General features: G+C 37.0%; 1 protein-coding gene across 1 annotated transcript; it reads right to left on the bottom strand.

Annotated features, from left to right (window-relative positions):
* Positions 1 to 12,491: 12,491 nt before the first annotated feature.
* On the bottom strand, positions 12,492 to 17,673 carry LOC137708010 (linoleate 13S-lipoxygenase 3-1, chloroplastic). The gene is made up of 8 exons (XM_068446973.2): positions 17,042 to 17,673; positions 16,488 to 16,768; positions 15,392 to 15,629; positions 14,958 to 15,287; positions 14,579 to 14,772; positions 14,053 to 14,354; positions 13,609 to 13,872; positions 12,492 to 13,435 (listed from the first exon to the last, which is right to left on the bottom strand). The coding sequence occupies exons 1-8, from the start codon at positions 17,394 to 17,396 to the stop codon at positions 12,679 to 12,681; spliced, it is 2,721 nt and encodes a 906-aa protein (XP_068303074.2). The 5' UTR covers positions 17,397 to 17,673; the 3' UTR covers positions 12,492 to 12,678.
* Positions 17,674 to 18,423: the final 750 nt, after the last annotated feature.

Below are 18,423 nucleotides of genomic sequence, written 5' to 3'. Positions count from 1 at the left end.
ATGCAACCCAAGTGGCTTCCATTATTTGGGAAGTAGTCGTGAAGTGGTTTGTTTGGGTGGTGGAATATTGATGTACGATTGAGATGGTGGGACAAGGGGCTTATAATTGGAGGAAGTCAGTGCACAAGTCCTCACTTGACTAGTTTATAATCTAACAACATTTTCAATTGTCCTTTTTCATGATGCCAACTTAACTTATGCTTTATGTAACTTCGTTGAATTGCCCATTTCTCGTTGTCAAGTAGCACATTGGATTTCCATTAAACAAAGAAGACTCGTCAGTCAATGGTGATTATGTTTTGTAAATGGCAAGTTAAGTGTCACCATTAGGAGAGAATGTAAGAGATTGATTTTGCAAAGAAATGTTTTTTTTTTTTTTAAGGGCTTCTGATTATGTTTAAAATAAATTTAAGAATGTCTTTCAATCATACAAACGTTTTTTTTTTTAAAAGAAACACATATTCCGTGCTTGTTAAAGAAGTACTTTTAATGTTTTTGGATGTTTAATAAAAATTTCTTCATGTTTATAGTACGAGCAAAAAATGCTTCCTACAAAACTATTCCCTAACGATTGATTACCCACAACTAGAATGTGATTATCACATTGTATCCTTGTAGATAGAGTTTCTGTTCTTGCGTTTTGCTTGATGCCTTAAATTATAATAGTAGGGAACCAAAGTACCTTTTAAAATAAATAAAATAAAATATAGAGTCGATTGTTCAAATTAAAAATTCAAATGCTCAACAACTCAAATAATATTGTTATTAATAGTTACATTAATAATAAGATAGCCTATTCACACACTCATCTTACCTCTCACATATTTTGTGATTTTTTGTCATTAATATTTTTTAATTCATTTTTTGTCATTAAAAGAAACGTAAAAATAGGCTTGTGAATAACACTACCCAATAATATTAGTGAAGTGTATTGTAAAGATGGCGAACTTGATTATTTGGTCAATGATCAATATACGAAATTCAAACCCTCTCGAGTCTTTAGGGAAAATAATAAGAAACCTACCAAGCCAATACACGAAGAAAATAAAAAAAAAAGTGAGAGGCGTTTTCTCAGTTGGTACGTTTGAATGGTCTGACGGACTTGACCCTAGACTAGATTGGAAATTCACTTTACTTTCTTATGAGTTTCCTGGAAAATTTTGGGATCGGATGCAAAAGACAATTGAAAAACCAGTTTTTTTTTTTTTTTTTTTTTTTTTTTTTTGTTATTTTGAAGCAGGCATTTCAGTCAATGCAGAGGCTGTTTGAATATGAATCCCAAACTTTTATATTTATACATTTCGCATTTACACCCATTTTATTAAATCCTGATCAATCTATTAATCTACCTCATACGTCAAATTTGACACCTATGCACTTGATTAATTCCAACTTATCACTCATACTTCTAAAAGGAAAAGAAAAATTAAAAATTAAAACGAACGATTAAAAACACATATTAGCCACCCATCACACCCCATTGTAGCAACCCCAAAACCCTATTTCAATTTCGAGTCCGGTTCCAATATGATCCAATTAAATCAAAGAAGAAAACATAGGGTTATTGTTTCAACGTGACAAACTGTTCAAAGGAATTGTGTGAGACATCTCATATTGACGTGTTAGTTGATACAATTGGAAATTGAGAAGTCCATAAGAGTTTACTGAAAAATTGAACAAAAATGGCCAAGGACTCATTGGTTTCTGTTCCTAGTTACATTGCTTGTCGTGGTGGGGGTGGCGTGGGGTAGCCTACGGTGGGGGGAGGGGTGGGTCGTAGCTGCCAGCTAGGGTTGTTGGTGGTGTTGTGTAGTGAGAAGGATGCAGAGTTGGAGTATAGCGATCAAAACTAGACAACAAATAAGCCGAGTAATGTTAGGTAGACTAAATTTTTATACTAAAATTGTAAACTAAAAGATGTGTCACCAATAAGAAATAAACACTTTAATCAACACTTAAGTAATAATTTAATCATCACTTCCATGTCATTTAGTTTACAAAATTTTGTTTACACATTTAGTCTTTTAATAAGCCTTCATCAGTGAGGTATAACTATCCCCCTTTTGCCACCCAGTATTATAGTCTAGTGGTATTCCTCTTCATTTGGAAATGAGAGGTCTTAGGTTTGAATCTCATGGATGGCGAATTCAATATTAAATTAGGTTGTCCATTGTGTGACTTAACTGAACTTCCCCTCCTCTTAGTTAAAAATATCGATGTACTAAAAAAAATACTATCCCCCTTCTCTCCCTTTATTTTATTTGTATCTTTTAATTTGGTATTTATTTGTTTATGCGTTTTAAACCTTCTTTTTTATGCGGTGGAGATGAAAGAGAATGATTTAGTGATTGGACCTGGCAGGGATGAAACAAGGTACGTGAAAAAAAAAAGAAAAAAAAAAAAAAAAGAAGAGAGAGATTTCATTGAGATATGAAAATCAGTGTGAGTTTTTGTTAATTCAACTTATTATGAATTTATCTTATGCTTTTCTTTTTATAATTTTGGCTGACAGTGGATGATGACCTATTCGATACGCAATACAGGTATTATTGTTTCAAGTTAAAATTTTTCTTGATTTGTGATTTCTTTCTTTTATTTTTCATAGATGGAGATGAAATATTGATTACGCTGTGACAAAGTTGAGATGAAGCGAGAGTATGAAGAGGATTCATACTGGCTGGCGCATGTGAGACCATATCTGCCGGATCTGGCCCGGCTTGAGATCTAATCCATCCCCCGCTTGAGAGGAGACAATAAGGTGGTTCCCGGCACAATCTCATATGCTCACTCCTCCCGCAGAGTTAGCCCACTCTGGGTGGAGCGAGTCATCTCCGAGGATCGTCAACGCCAACTTCTCCCACTCAACAGAATGTCTTGTCTCATCAGGACAACACCTTTTCACCCACGTGGGGGTGTTAGAATGGCTTGATTGGCAATGCCAACATGCTGGCCCATGCTGCACGAGGGGCAGGCATCCTGCTCTGAACAGAGGACATCTTCGACTGACTGACCTTCCCACCAACCTCCTAGGTGTCCTGACGACTTAGATAAGTGTTTGAAGGCTCAGACCAACTCCTCCCGGCCTATAAATAGGAAAATCGACTCCTCAAAGACGGTTAGACATTCTGAACCCACAAAACACTTAAACACTCTCACTTCATACTCGACTGACTTGACCGTTGAAGTGGCCACGTTGGGAACCACCACTCGTGGTGCTTGGCGCAATTGTCCTTACTTGTCTTTGGTCTGTGCCGGTTGGAACCACCGCAGTTCTCCAAAAATTGCTCTAACAATTTGGTGCTTTCAGTGAGAGTTCAAATTCATATTCCCACGTAAACAGCTTTACCCCCACTGATGGCCAATCATCCTGAACCCCCATACCACCCAAACTTTAATGAGATAAGTGCAACTTGTCCAGCGATTGAGGCAACTACTCCGGAAATGTACCCTTGGCGCCTGCCGAGGAAAATCACACTCCACCACCAACTCCACGTGCATTGTCTGTGCTACTGGACCCTATTCAAAAGATGCTTGGAGAGGATGAACAATGACATGGAGAACCTCTGACGTAACCACCCAGCCTCATCCTGCTCTCACCCACGGAAGTATCCCCCGCTGAGGCTCCGCCCACGATGCAATCACTTGGTCCAAATAGCCAGACGAGACTCCTCCCTGATAATCCTAGACGACCTAATTTCGATCTTGGAGGTCCCAACTAAGTGCTCTCAAAGGGTGGAATGCAATCGCATTATGAAGGATACCCTTTCTCCGATAACCTACGTGGGAGCTTTCACCAGATAAGTTCACCTAGCCGAGGGTGAAATACTGTAAAGGAGACTCTATTAGAAATGCGCCCTAAAGCCAATCTTATGATGATACTTTACGGACATTTCACATGTTAAACTAATCTACTTTAATATAAAGGGGAAAGATTATTGTTTAAAGTCGTCTTATATAAATATGATCTAAAGAAGTTAGATTCATGAGACCATTCTCTTTCGTATACATATCCTAAACGTTCCTAATCATAGGATTGTCAATTGGGCATTGATAGTCCATTAAGATCAGTACGTGCTATGTCTTCTCTTAAAGAGAGTGACTGGTCTCGAGTCATTGATGTGACTAACACCAAGACAAGCATGTAGGTACACAATAGAGAATGAGTCCACTAAACGCGATCAACAAGGAGTTCTCATACTCGTGTCACATGAAAACTCATGGTTGAGATAATGCAAAGTAGTCATTTGACCTAAGGCAACATAGTTGTCTTCTGGTTAAGTCCTTGATCTTTGACTATGTCAAAGTCACTCTGTCAAAGGGTGTCCACGGCATAGTTAGGGTTAAGCCACTTAGCCATGTAGGCAAGTGAATGCACAACAAGGGATCTCTAACCTTCAAACCGTTTGAGAGAGAATACTCTATGATATGATTAAGAATCTCTTGCTAGAGTATGAATGAGATTTAGGAATTCGTTTCAAATCACATTCAAGGTAATCATATAAGTAAGAGAATCACATTGGATAGAAGACATGAATAAAATATCAAATCAAACAATATGGTCAAAAGTATTGTATTAGAGAAAGACCATATTGCATTGTAATCCCAAACTGAATAGGTTCTTCACCTTTTCTGATTAGCTTGGGTAGCCATGACATACTGGTAGGTGTCACTCATGGTTTGTGGAAGCCCTAAAGGTGTATAATCACTAAAGGGAGAATTGAAAAGTAAGTTTCAATTCACAATCGATTTGAAGAGTTCTAATCGCCCACTGCCTCGCTAAAAGGAACCTAATGGATCGTACACCGTGCAAGGTAGAGATTGAAGAAATAATGGAGATAAGTAAGGATAATTAAATGGTTTAATTATTTATGGCTAGGATTAATTAATATGTTAATTAATCAAATGAATAAGTTCGTTTTAGACCTCGAGTTAGTTTTGGGCCTCAAGGCCCAATGGGCTTCGAATGTCAAGTCCAATAACTCAAGTTGTATGACAACTTAAAAATACAAAGGGCATGAAAGCCCAATGAACCCACGTGGCCGACCATAAAGAGTGTGAGGGAGAGTTGATTTTAATTTCAATTATGCCACTCAATGTAAGTGGCTATAGAAAGGAAATTATAAACCATTCCCTCATAGGGGGTTTTCTAAAGAGAATAGAGAAAAACACAAAAAACTCTCTCTTCTCTTAGGAGGCAGGCCACCCTAGGATGAATGGACTAACATCCTTCTCTTCCTAGGTCACTCATCTCTTCCTCAATGCTTTCCTTGGTGTGGAAACTTAGAGGTTCCCTTTCTTGGGAACTTGGAGAATCCATTGCTTCATCCATATGTAAGAAGTCATGGAGCCAAGAAGCAAGTTCCTCCATCCACATCCATGGAGCCAAGGAGCATGGAGACTAAGGAAAGAAGGCCTTCACATGGGTGAATATCCTTTGCGAAGCAAAGAGGTGCTTCAAAGGTATAAAAGTTTCTCAACTTTTTTTTTTTAAGATTTGAGTTGAGTCTTGGTTCACCACATCTACTAGGCCTTGAATTTCATGGGTAAAGTTTTGTTTTTGAGTGCATATAAGCATGATTCCGCCTTTAATTGTTAATTGCATGCATAGATGTTGCTCTAATGAACTTGTTTTCACAAATTATTCCTTCAGACTCCGACTCATCTAGCCATATCATGTAGCATAAGAATGCCATAGCCTTATACAACCACCACAGTGACCCCTTAATGTGTGAAATGTTCCCTTTTATGCTCGAATGAAATGTGATGAAGTGGTACGTTGGCCTCTCATCTAGGTCCATCACGGACTTCATAACTTTGTGTGATGAGTTTATGAAGGCTTTCTCCACGTACAAAAAGGTGAAATGCGGGATGGATACCTTGTTCCTTATATGTCAGAGAGACTATAAAAGCCTCATGGACTACATTAAATGACTCTGCATCAATTTCACGAAAGTTGATAGGCCGAATGACCTTATGGCAGCCACAACATTCAAAAATTGAACCCCATAGAGTTCGAGCTCAACAAAAAGCTACATAAGCCAAAATACGAGTACATCACCTTTGCAGAGTGCTTCGACAAGGAAGAAGAGATAGTCACATAGGACGAGGAGTACATAAAGAATGAAGAATCACTGAAAACGGATTCCACTATGGAGCCACATGTGGTGGAATGAAGGGTAAATGAGCCCGGTATAAGCGTAACGGGGGCAAGTGAAGAAGACCAAGACCAGTGCACCGGCCAGAGCCCCAGGCAAAACCCTAACAGAAGCCTTAAGGAGATTTGCTCCTATCCTTGTTTGTACCAAACTAAACACCTCCCTCAACAATGTTATGGGGAATAACGCACAGAATTCCTCGAGCCTATTCTTCATCTCTCTTTCTCTCCATGTCATGCCTCTCTTTCTTTTCCCTCAATTAAATATAGGCCACAACAAATTTAATATATATATATATTCACAAATTACCATTGCGTTTTTTTCTTTTTCTTTTGGGTCAATTTTGGAACTTTTTGTTTGAGGCCTTTTATATCTGCTTATTTTTGGTCAAGCCTTATGACTCCAAAAGAGACTTATGCCTTTTTGATAGTAAAGATGACATTAAGGTCCATATCAATTATATGTATCCCCAAAATGGGATTTTTTTTTTTTTTTTTGTTTAAGTTTCATGGAATGAACTACTAATTATTCTAGGCGACCTCAATTTGTATTATTTTTTTTTTTTGTTCGAGGTAAAATTAAGGGACTTCTGTGGTTACCACTTGTACGAGAAATTTTCAAAATTTTGGTAACAACACCAATTTAATTGAGGTTGTTTCAAGAGACAATTCTTTTACGTGGGCTAATAATCAACAATTATTTTTGTTAATGGGTGAATTACTTAATAAAATAAAAATAAAAGGACATTGTACATCGATCATGCACGTCCAAGTTCACAATAAATCTTAAAAAATACTAACTAACAGACAGGACGCCGTTTATGCAAACATAGCATGAATAATGATTTCTTTGTCAATATTTACTAGCATAAACATAAAATAGTACTACAAAATAACAAATTCATCAACGCAAAATTTTACTACACATGACATTCAAAATCCCCAAATAATAAACAAATGTAAGCCATGAACACACAACAACTACAAAACTCAAAATTACCGTCAATTAATCAATGTATCAACCAAAATCATAGTCTTTATGTTGGGTTAGAGTGTGTGGGTGAGAATCTGCATCAAACAATTAGTTTCGCACACCATCAACTAAATGAGTGATTAGTGGTTCTCGAGGTGGGTAGGAAACTCAGGAGCTAGATTAGGTCGCTCAATTGAATGGCAGGCATTTGGTGATAGGACCCTACCAAGTCTCATAACTATTTCCTTATCCTTTTGATATTGCCTTAGTTGTAGTGGTGACTCAGCATTAGGAATTACTAAGTCCTTTCTCTGACTGGGATTATGTGGGTAGATATAAACCCATTGTATTTCCTTTATAACTATGAAATGAATTAATCCTTTAGTTTTTTTCTATTTTTTATCCTTTACCTTATCTTCCGCTTATCTGTTTAGCTAGAACCCTAACATTTGGTATCCATAGCCCAAGTATACCTCCATGGGCAAGAGCAACGCGTCAATGACGACGGCCAATATATCTGAGGCGAAGTTCGACCGAGAATTTCAGCAGCAGCAAATTTTCACCTAACTCCATGACTTCCATGATACGCTTATAATAATGAATCTCCACCACGACGATCTACAATACCACATCACCGATCTACAACACTCTCTCGTAGATTTGTCAGTCCACTGAGCTTAGCAAAAGCATTTCCAACAGACAGTGCTGGATGAGCTTGGCTTCCATAGTCAATGATCGGATTCCTATTTTTATCAGTGAATTTTGGGCTGCCTTCTTTGAACAACAACACACCATTCTTTACAATAGCTCATTTTGTCATCCCTAATTTGACGGGCAAATGGAAGTGCTAAATCGCACCATGAAACATTACTTGCATAGTATTGTGATGGATAAACCTCGTGATTGGATTCAGTGGCTGCCGTGGGCATAATGGTGGTACAACACCACCTTCCGGTCCGCCATTTAATTGACACCTTTCTAGGTTATTTATGGATACCATCCTCCCACAATGTCCACGTACCTTCCAAGTTCTTCCCTGGTTCATCTAGTCGATGTCACTCTTCATGATCACGACGCCTTACTCAAACATTTGCTTAAGCACTTACAACAGTCACAAAACAAAATGCGCCAACAAGTGGACAAACAACGGCTTAAGAAGATTTTTCAAGTTGGAAACTGGGTTTTCCTCAAACTTCAACCATACAGGCAGACCCCCTGTGTCCAAAAACCATTGTCCCAAACTAGCCCTTCACTACTATGGAACCTTCCAAGCACTAGCTCAGGTTGGGCAAGTCGAGTATACACTGGATCTCCCTCCTTGGTCCTACATTCATCCTACCTTTCACGTGTCCTTGTTCAAAACCAAGATTGGTAATAGCTTCTACAACTCTATCACTAGTATACTCTGATGGTACTCTCAAGTGGTCTTCGAAAAAGATCTTGCAGTGTGGTATGTTCAAATGTGTTAATAATGCTGTCACTCGTTGGTTAATCATTTGTCTTCCAGAACATGACGCAACATGGGAGGATATAGATTCTATCTTGGCCTGCTTTCCTGAGTTTGTCGCATGAGGATAGACTCGTTGTAAGGGGGTGCTGATAAGACCCTACCAAGTCTCATAGCTGTTTCCTTATCCTTTTGATATTGCCTTAGCTGTAGTGGGGACTCAGCACTAGGAATTTCTAAGTCATTTGTCTGAATTGGATTATGTGGATAGATATAAACCCATTGTATTTCCTTTATGACTATGAAATGAATTAATCCTTTACCTAATATTCCTCTTCTCTATGCAGCTAGAACCCCAACATTTGAACAACAAAGGAGAGTTGTGAGTGAGTGTGTAGGAGGAAAAGAGAAAAGTGGAGGGTGATGAAGGAACGAAGGGGGGTGAATTTGTAGTTTGAGTTTGGAATTTGTGCTCTATGCCATTTGGGGTTAATGTAATTGTTTAGAAATCAAATTAGGTTTCAAGGTCATTGGCTTAAGCATCATAATTTTAGTAATGTTGCTTTGAAATATTCTGCAGGATTTTCTCCTATGGAAGATTTCATTGCTAATTGTATGGTAATCTTAAACTTCCCTTGAAACAATGGAATAGTTAACTACCAAATCTATTTGATGAATTATCTAAAACACAATTACAACTTAAGATATTTCATTTTGTTGATCGCTCTAATTTTAAGTTGGCAGGAAAAATAATGGGACGGCCGTTCATCATAAAAATTGTCAACAAGAGGAACTTTTGTGTGCATCATCAACTGCTAAACTATATATATGATTGATGATAAAATTGATCAAGATTCATCAGCTGCAATATTTGCTTTATGATTCATGATAACAAAAGATGCCAAATGTGGTACTACTAAATCAATCTATTCTTTATGACCTGGATGAGAACCTTGGAATTTATTCAACTTACAGCTAGGTCTGGCAATTTCTGACACGACTTGTTAACCCGATATGAAACAACACGAAATTAACATGTTATCAGGTCGACACGATAATGAATCAGGTCGTTTCAGGTAATTCGATAAGCACCTATTAAGATAACTTATTAGTCCAGGTATACACATGGGTAACCCGATACACGATTAACAAAATATTAATTTAATAATTTTATACTCCTAAAAATTACTATAATTATATATATGTAGCGCGTATATATATATATATATATATATATATATATATATATATAATTAAATTTGGAAAATTGATGACCATTAGATCGGTTCAGATTTAATCTCAATTGTCCATTGTACATTAGGTTAGAGCCCAGACTACCCTCCTCTCTCATTCACTCCAATCTCTCCAGACATCAACACTCGATGCCGTTCTCAGTTCAAGCTTTGTTGTGTACACGAGATTGGTTCTTTGGAAAAATGAGGTAATATATTTTTATATGATATAGTACTATTGTTTTATTTTTTTTCATAATTATTTTGGTTAACTTCTCATAATTTGAACGGTTTATAATGTTTGGTTTGTCTATATTACTTAGTTTATGCGGAAGAGAGTTATGTGATGTGGTATAAACTAGCACACAAATTAAACCCTATAATTTAGACGATTGTAGTATGAGCAAGTAGGGATCGTTCTTGGCCGGGGATTAGGAGAGATGCTAATCAACACAAATTAAACTTAAAAACTGAAAACTAAAAACTAAGCTAGACTAACACAAAATAAGAACTAAGGGGAATTTTTGACGAATTTTAATAAAAATAAAGTAAATTGCAGCAAACGAATTAGATCTTGTACGAGATATAGGTGAAAGGCTAACTAGAGGATTCTTCTTCACACATGAAACATATGCACATAAATCGATTTCCAGCTATTCTTTCTATAAACCATGAATGACAATGCCCCAAATTAACTGTGAACTGCACAAATTAACTCTCAGATTTTCCTAAGTTCATTGAATTGGACTTAGCGATGCAACCAAATTATTCTTCTCAAGTTCCCTAACTATGAAAAGCATGATAGAGATACATCTCGAAGATCATTAAGTTATGTGAAAATCATAAGCATTGACAAAACATTCATAACTATGAAAAGCATGATACTCCTGCCAAGAATTTACTTAACTCAATCATGACTAGTAACTTTTACTACTTATAAATATAAGTTCATAACAATTAGGTGAAATTCTCTTATATTCTAGCATCAAATTCTTGCATGCAAACTAAGTATGCATCCTTAATAAACATACAAGAATAAGTTTTCTATAAAACAGATAAGTAAATCGCATTCATGTTTAATGAAACAATAATTGGATGTAATCCATTTATATAAAACATATGATCATGGTTTCGAATTCACCTCTAGCTAAAAAGAAATTTAGTTACGCATGTTCAACATAATTGAAAAAACAATCTAAAATAAACATTAAAACTAAACAAGGATAGAAAGAACTCTGAAAACTCCCACGGTTGAATGGCAGTTTGCGGCACAATCTTCCCCCTTCTAATATTTGCAGCACAACTTGTTTATGTAGGGTAAAGGGCACATTTGAATCCAAGGAGAAAAAGGATTAGAGTGTTTGAATGGATTATGACTCCTAGAATCAGATGGGAAGTATTTAGATTAGGATAAGGACTCATTTTGCAGCTGGAAATAACATGAGATAATGTTGGATAAGGTTATATAAGATAAGATAAGACTGGATAAGATGAGATAAGTTTGGATAAGGTTGGATAAGATAATGTTCCTCTCCAACTAGGATTTCTTTTTCTTGTGTAATTCCTTATCTTCCAAGCCTCAACTTTAATTTCTCCATATTTTAGCACATGTCCAGCACCATTTAAACACCAAAAACGTCCAGCCCATATGCTTTCCACGCATGCTATCCAATCCAAGTCCAAAAATGCTCCAAATTGCTCCATTTAGCCATTTATTGTCATCTTTACCAATTGGACCTACAATAATATGAAAATAACTTAAATTACGAAAATAAATGGAAGTTAACTAAGTAAATGCAATGAAATAAGATAACAAAGTTGCATAAATATGTTCCTATCATTCTGATGGGGAAAGCCTTACTGAAAACATCATCAACATAACTCTTGAAGACAATAGATCAAACCAAAGTTCCAATACAATTTTCCCATGATGATCGATGAAAATTGAAGGATTTTGTAAAAGGAATAACATGCAAGCTTTGACTTTCATTGATAAGGTTTTAACTTCTGAGAAGGGCCTCACAACCTTTAAAAGAAAAAATCCTCCATTTTGCATATCCTTGCACATTTGATATTTTGTAGTAGAATAGTAGTATATTGACGTTTTTTTATTAGGCTCTTATTTTGGAGTGTTAGATGTAGTACTTAACAACAAATGTGTTTTTATGTTTTGAAGTAATATTTATGTGGCAATGTAGTATGTGCAAATTTAAGAAAAAAAATATATTTTTCTTAACGGGTCATAATGGATCGAGTCATTTTACCTGTTGGGTAAAGTGACCCAACATGTTGATGACCCATTAAGATAACGAGTATGACACGACATGACCCATTAAGATAACAGATGTTACACAAAATGACACAAAACACAACTAATACAACCTGTTTGCCAGGCCTACTTACAACACAAGAATAACCAATAGAAAAGGAACTAAAAAAATATATTTTTCTTAACGGGTCATAACGGATCGAGTCATTTTACCTATTAGGTAAAGTAACCCGACCTGTTAATGACCCGTTAAGATAACAGGTATGACACGACATGACCCATTAAGATAATAGATGTTACACAAAATGACACAAAACACAACTAACACGACCTATTTGTCAGGCCTACTTACAACACAAGAATAACCAATAGAAAAGGAATTAAAAAGAAATCAATGATAGAAAACGGAGAGAAAATGACCACTTCTAGCACATCAATTAATTACGATTAGATTATTTACCATATTACATCCCACTAGATAACCCAACGACAAAATACCTTAATGATCTAATTAATTACAAAATATAGAGAATGGTCAGTCTTAATTGCCACCACCACCTCAAAATAATAAAGTAAATGTTCATGGGCCCCCACTTTTTAGACTCATATCGAAATACTATTCGGCACACCACGACATGTAATCCCAGGCTCAGAACTTGGTACAAGCAACTCATAAGGCAAAACTCCTGCTCCACATCTATGCTTAAGACTTGGATCACTATTCCTCCTGTCAATCTCCCTCTCAATTTCCCTAATCTCTGCAGAAAACTTGTGAAATGCCTCCACCACATCAGCATCCCCTGACCAAGTAGACGGTTGCTGCCTCTCCCCTAGGTACTCCTCATCCGGCGAATGTGTTGATAATATGTCCACCACAGCCATGTATTTTATGGCTTGCAGGACGCTTGGCAAAGCTGAGAGGAAGAACTTTTGTGGGTCTGAGATGAAATTTGCGTATTCGGGGTCATTCTCTTCCGGGATCAATCTTCTCATCAGGGGTGGCCTGTTGGGGACATAACCTCCATAGGGGTACTGTGCAAAATTGAGTGCAGCATGTTGAGCCGATGCTAGCCAGATTAATGTGCTGAGGATTGAGACTAGGTCATCTGCTGTGGACAGTGACGGCCACCAGTTTTCATGGCGGAGATCAGCGTGACCTACATTGACGGACTCCGAGTACCAGTCTTGCAGCTCTCTGTCGTTTCGGATTAGGCTTGAGTCGGGGTAGTAATGGTGCACGTAGGTTCGAACCCAGTTCTCAATTGCACCCCAGATGAGTAATCCATCACTGCCATATGGGTAATCTTCCATTACAAGTCTCACACCGTGGGGTTGTGTTGTATCAGGCACTGCCATACCCCTACATTAAAAATTATGAACCAAATAAATTAGATAAATAACATAGAAACACATTTCATATGGTAACGTGTGCTAACAAGACATATTGTCAAACTATGAATTTGAACCATATATTCAGGAAAATAGTAAACCTAATGCAAACGCATGCAATATGCTAGATCTTTTGTCACCTACCTTTGTACAAGATCTGCAGGAAGGCTTTGGGTGTCAAAGCGCCAGGTTTGGTATGCTGAAGAACTGATTTCCATTGCATAGCGGCCTGGAGTGAAGCATGACTCGATGACACCATCAGCGTTGATCAAGATCTGGCGAGCCAGTTTATTGATCTCAAGAGTGTATCTCATGTGCGGATCCAAAAGCTTGTAAATCGGGTGCATTGCGCTTAACTGTCTATGTGCTGCCAAGATAAACGGCTCTAGGGTAGCATGGGTACGTAGCCTGCAACCAATGCAACAAATTTTCAGCACAAACATGTACAACAAAATTATATATTATTATAAAATAAGTAACCCTAAGTTGGCTACATAAACTATTATGGCTAATTTGATAATATATAATCAACTGTCACAAAATGTAGTTAGTCAATTATTATGAACAAAAAAAAGAGAATTTACGTACCAATGGTGTACAAGTTGGTGGACGCCAGCATCATTGGCGCAGACATGCGCCTTAGCGAGCTGCCACATCCAGTTGGTGGTGGCGTCAACAGCAGGTGTCAAAACACGCTTTGATCTTGAACCTGGTCCTGTATTGGGGAGGGTAAGCTCGATAGCGATGGGCTTGAGAACTCCAGTTGGTGTCAAGAAATAAAGGGTACGAGTTGCGTAGGATTTTCTCCCATCTAGAGCATTAATCCGATCAAGAAATGGAAGATAGACGTCATGGTAATCCACCATGTACAACTTGTTCTCATCCAACGCCTGCAAAATTAATAAATCAAACAAAAAACAAAAATGAGCATCAACGATACAAAAAATGGTTGAAGAAAAGATGGATAGTCCCACAAAAAAGGTTGGAAATATTATTCGCACTTTCAATTTGTTGTAGTTAAAATACCGATATTTAACTACAGAATGATGCTTGGAATGTTTTCCTAAAAAATGTCTGGGAGTATTAAAATAGTAAATGGGATAATGAGTAGTACCTGTTGTACAGTCATGCCATAGAGATAGGGTGTGATGTGTTCTTCTTTGAGAGCAGACTCTAATGGCCCATAAACCTCAGGATCAAGTTTGCTTTCTGGTGGGAAAACCTTAAGCCTCTCAATGCTCAGTGGATTAACCCCTGCCACTGCTTGGCGGGCAAATTCGTCATCTCGCAACCAACACAATTTGTCCTCTGCACATGGAATAATATCTCAGTTAATCAAAAGATTAATCATGGCTTTTGATTGATTCATTAATTATTGAGGGTTTATTATATTCCCACACAATGACTGCGCACTACATATATTTATATACTTAGTGGGCACATTGAGGGATTTTAATTAATTAAGAACATATAGGTTGAAGAATTGAACTCACTGCTTAGAATCTTGGGGGTGTCATATTTAAGAACGCCCTGGTTATAGTCCTGGAATTTACTGACCATACTTGGTAATGGAAGCTTCTTTAAAAATTCATCCTGCAAACCCCATTTGAGGAGGACGCCTTCACTGTAGAGGCTGTCGATGTCGGCGAATCCCCGGAAGTCTTTGTCAGCTTTGAAGCTGGACATTAGGGAAGGGACCAAGTTGTGAAGGACACCCTTGAGCCTCCCAAATAAAAATGTGTCCATTTTTGACTCCTCAAATTGTTCATCTCTTGGTACATACATTGGTAGTGGCTTCTCAACCCTACTCTCCGCTAGCATATCTGAGCCACAAACAAAACAAATAGACCATTCAAATTTAAGTTATTAACAGTCATAGTTTGGCAACATAATGCGACAAACTATGTGGCGAGTGAATATTTCATACCAGTATCAGTTGGGGGACGACCGGTGCGACATCTTCTAGGGTAGGGAATTTTATTACCACCAAGTGTAGGCCTAGCAAGGTCGATTCCCTTATCAGGGTTTCCCAAATCATTATACAAAGCATAGTCATAGATCCTGTCTGATAATTTTCTAACTCCAGTGCCATCACCCCTCAGATTCTTCAACTCCCTCTGTCTCAGTTCCTTAAGCCCATCAGGAGTCTGGTCTGGTAAATATGGCTGCTCAAAAAGAAATAAAAGTCGATAATTATTTAATGCATTTAAACATGCTGCCAAAAATTAAAATTTTGTATTGATATTAAAGTAAGGGTAAGGTGGGTTAAATTTTTCGAATCCGGATCACATAGGATTCCGAGAATTCGTCAATCATATCCGTTCATCGTTCATCGTGGGGTCAAAAATTATTTTAAATATTTTATTTAAAATTAAATACAGACAGTACCTGATAAAAATTAAACGTATAATATACGATGAACGGACACGATTTACGGATTCCTATGATCCTCACTAAAAGGATCCAGAGAGGATCCTGTTGGAAATTTTTCAACTAAATTTGCAAATCAAATGATGTGTCATCAATAAAAAATAAACGCGTTAATCAACATTTCAGTAACAATTTAATCATTAACAACCACAATATTTGATTACAAGTGATTAAATATTTTTTTTAAAAATATTTCAACCACTAATATTATGATATTTGGTGTCTTTGACGTATTTTCGGGGCATTGAAAATTGTTTCCACGGGGCTCAGGTAGATAGATTGAAACAGTGAAAGGAGAGGAAGTGACCAGCCAATTAAGTTATACTTATCTAATGAAAATAAAAAAAATGTGACAAAAAAATATGATAATATCTGTAATTGCTAATGGCTGCTAGCTATCAAGGTATGACCATTCAAACTTCTCTTATGTAAAATATACACCAAGAAAGTATGCATTGATGTATGATTGATTCACAACAATACCGACCTAAATTATTGGTCATCACTTGCAGATATCCAAGGCCTAAAATAAATAACTAGGTTTTGACTTTCCAATCTAGGCCAAGCAAAATTAAGGGGAAAATGAAATCTACCTTGTTGCAGAAGACTATTCTTTTCTCCGGGTGATCTTTCTTAGATTGCATCCAGGAATTTACAGGAAAATGCAGGGGACCGCAGGCAAAACCTTCAAGGGTTATGGTCTCCAAAAAGAACTCGTTCTGGTGCTTGTTTGTAACTGTGATTGCTCCTGGGACGCCAAAACTTGAGTCCACAGTAAACTCAGCTGTATAATTTACCCTCTCCGCTTTTAGATTGGATTTTTTAGACCAATCTTTTAGCACTCCTTCACTGCTTTTCTTGGGAGCCTTTGTTCCTATAAAAAAATTAAGAACACAAAGAAGAAAAAAATTAGTACAACTCTTAAATTGCGTACTTGAATTTTAAGTTGTTCATTTCTGATAGAAGAGTGATTTCCATGCACCATTTTTCTACACATACGCACCCTTGTTTATCTCTGACATTCGAATTGAATAAAACAAAGAAAATCAAATGACGGAAATAAACATGGTGTGCAGAGGAGGAAAAAAAAAAAAAAGGGTGCAGAAATTGTTTCTTTTCTAAGAAAATCAGATAGAAAGTTGCTTACTTGGGTCTAATCCTGTACTGACAAGCTCCAAAACAACATTTCTGCCAATTTTGTCAGTGAGGGAATCCAAGTGTTTGGAAATGGCCTCTTTAAAATCCTCCTTGATCTTATTCCTCACAGTCACAACAGCTCTCACCTTCAACTTCGCAGGCTTCTCAGCAGAAAAAACAGGCACAATCTTCACCAAATCTTCACTGACGGCTGCCACAGGACCCCTCTGTGCCCTCCTCAAATGGACCAGCCTCCTCTGTGAAGGAACCAAACTTGGTCTGGCCAAAAACACCTTAGAAGATGATGAAAAAAACTGAGACTTTTCAATTAGAGAACTTCCAATGATTTGTTTAGGCAGTGCCATCTTCTTCTTCTTCCTTAATTCTCTGCAAACTTATATTTGTTCGAGAAAGTTTATTTCCTTTTCTTTTCTTCCTCTTTTTTTTTTTTTTTTTTTTTTGCAAACCTTTTATTTTCTTGCTTTGTGCAGAGAAAAAAGAATGGTAGTTGCAGAAGAAGTGAGATGATTTATTTGTTAATGGAATATGCAGAATATTATGAGTTGGTGCGTCTGCTTTGGTACATATATACAGAGAGAAAATGATCATGCGAGAGAAAAAGTTTGTTCTCACCGTCCACACGTTTTATAAATAAAATATATGTGCTTGTGAAAAACACTTGGGTTTTTAACCCTACTTTTTAATGTTGTCTTTGTTTTTTGGTATTTTTGTTTTGACAGTATCATTCACGTATTTTTTTGAACACATTTTTGTTAATTTATATCTAATAATTGTTTTTAATTCATTCAATTCGAACGGTCGAAAATTAAAAAGATGTGTAAGAAATAAAAATAGTTATATAGGTAGCACAATTTTTTTGTTTTTGGGAAACATTTTTTGGGATGAGTCGAAAATTAAAAAGATGTGTAAGAAATAAAAATAGTTGTATAGGTAGCACAATTTTTTTGTTTTTGGGAAACATTTTTTGGGATGAGTTCAACTTCAAAGAGAGAGAGGAACAAAAAGGGTCCGAGTCAACAACGTGTTTCAGGTTTCCGAGTAAAGACGCGGTGTGGTGGCGTAGGGAAGCCAAAGAGAAGTAGGAAATGTTGGGTTCAAAGGACGAGTGTCTCCTTGTCTTCTGTGGAAATGGCAACTGCGCCCTTGTGTATTGGAAAAGTTTCATCAGTGCGATGTTGATTCTTGTAGAAGTGGATCAACTTTACTAGTCCATGGTCCTTGGTCTATGGTCCATGTTTGATTTGACTAAATATATGAAGTCTTTGAAAAAGTCAAAATTAACAACTAAGCTTCATTTTTCTCTTTGACCGTATTTGGTTCTTGTCTAATATATTATTTTTTTGGTATAAAATGGGGTTTGGAATCTTAAAT

Source organism: Pyrus communis, chromosome 17 (genome assembly GCF_041283825.1).
Source record: "Pyrus communis isolate YQ-2024b chromosome 17, ASM4128382v1, whole genome shotgun sequence".
NCBI classification, from domain to species: Eukaryota; Viridiplantae; Streptophyta; class Magnoliopsida; order Rosales; family Rosaceae; genus Pyrus; species Pyrus communis.
This window is presented reverse-complemented; position numbering and strand designations above follow the sequence as displayed.

Excerpts from the sequence above, each read along its gene's own strand:
- LOC137708010 (XM_068446973.2), bottom strand. The coding sequence starts at position 17,396 with ATGGCACTGCCTAAACAAATCATTGGAAGTTCTCTAATTGAAAAGTCT. Across the intron at positions 13,873-14,052 it reads CACCAACTTGTACACCATTG|GCTACGTACCCATGCTACCC; the intron begins GTACGTAAATTC and ends CATTGGTTGCAG. Across the intron at positions 13,436-13,608 it reads CCTGCAGATCTTGTACAAAG|GGGTATGGCAGTGCCTGATA; the intron begins GTAGGTGACAAA and ends TTTTTAATGTAG.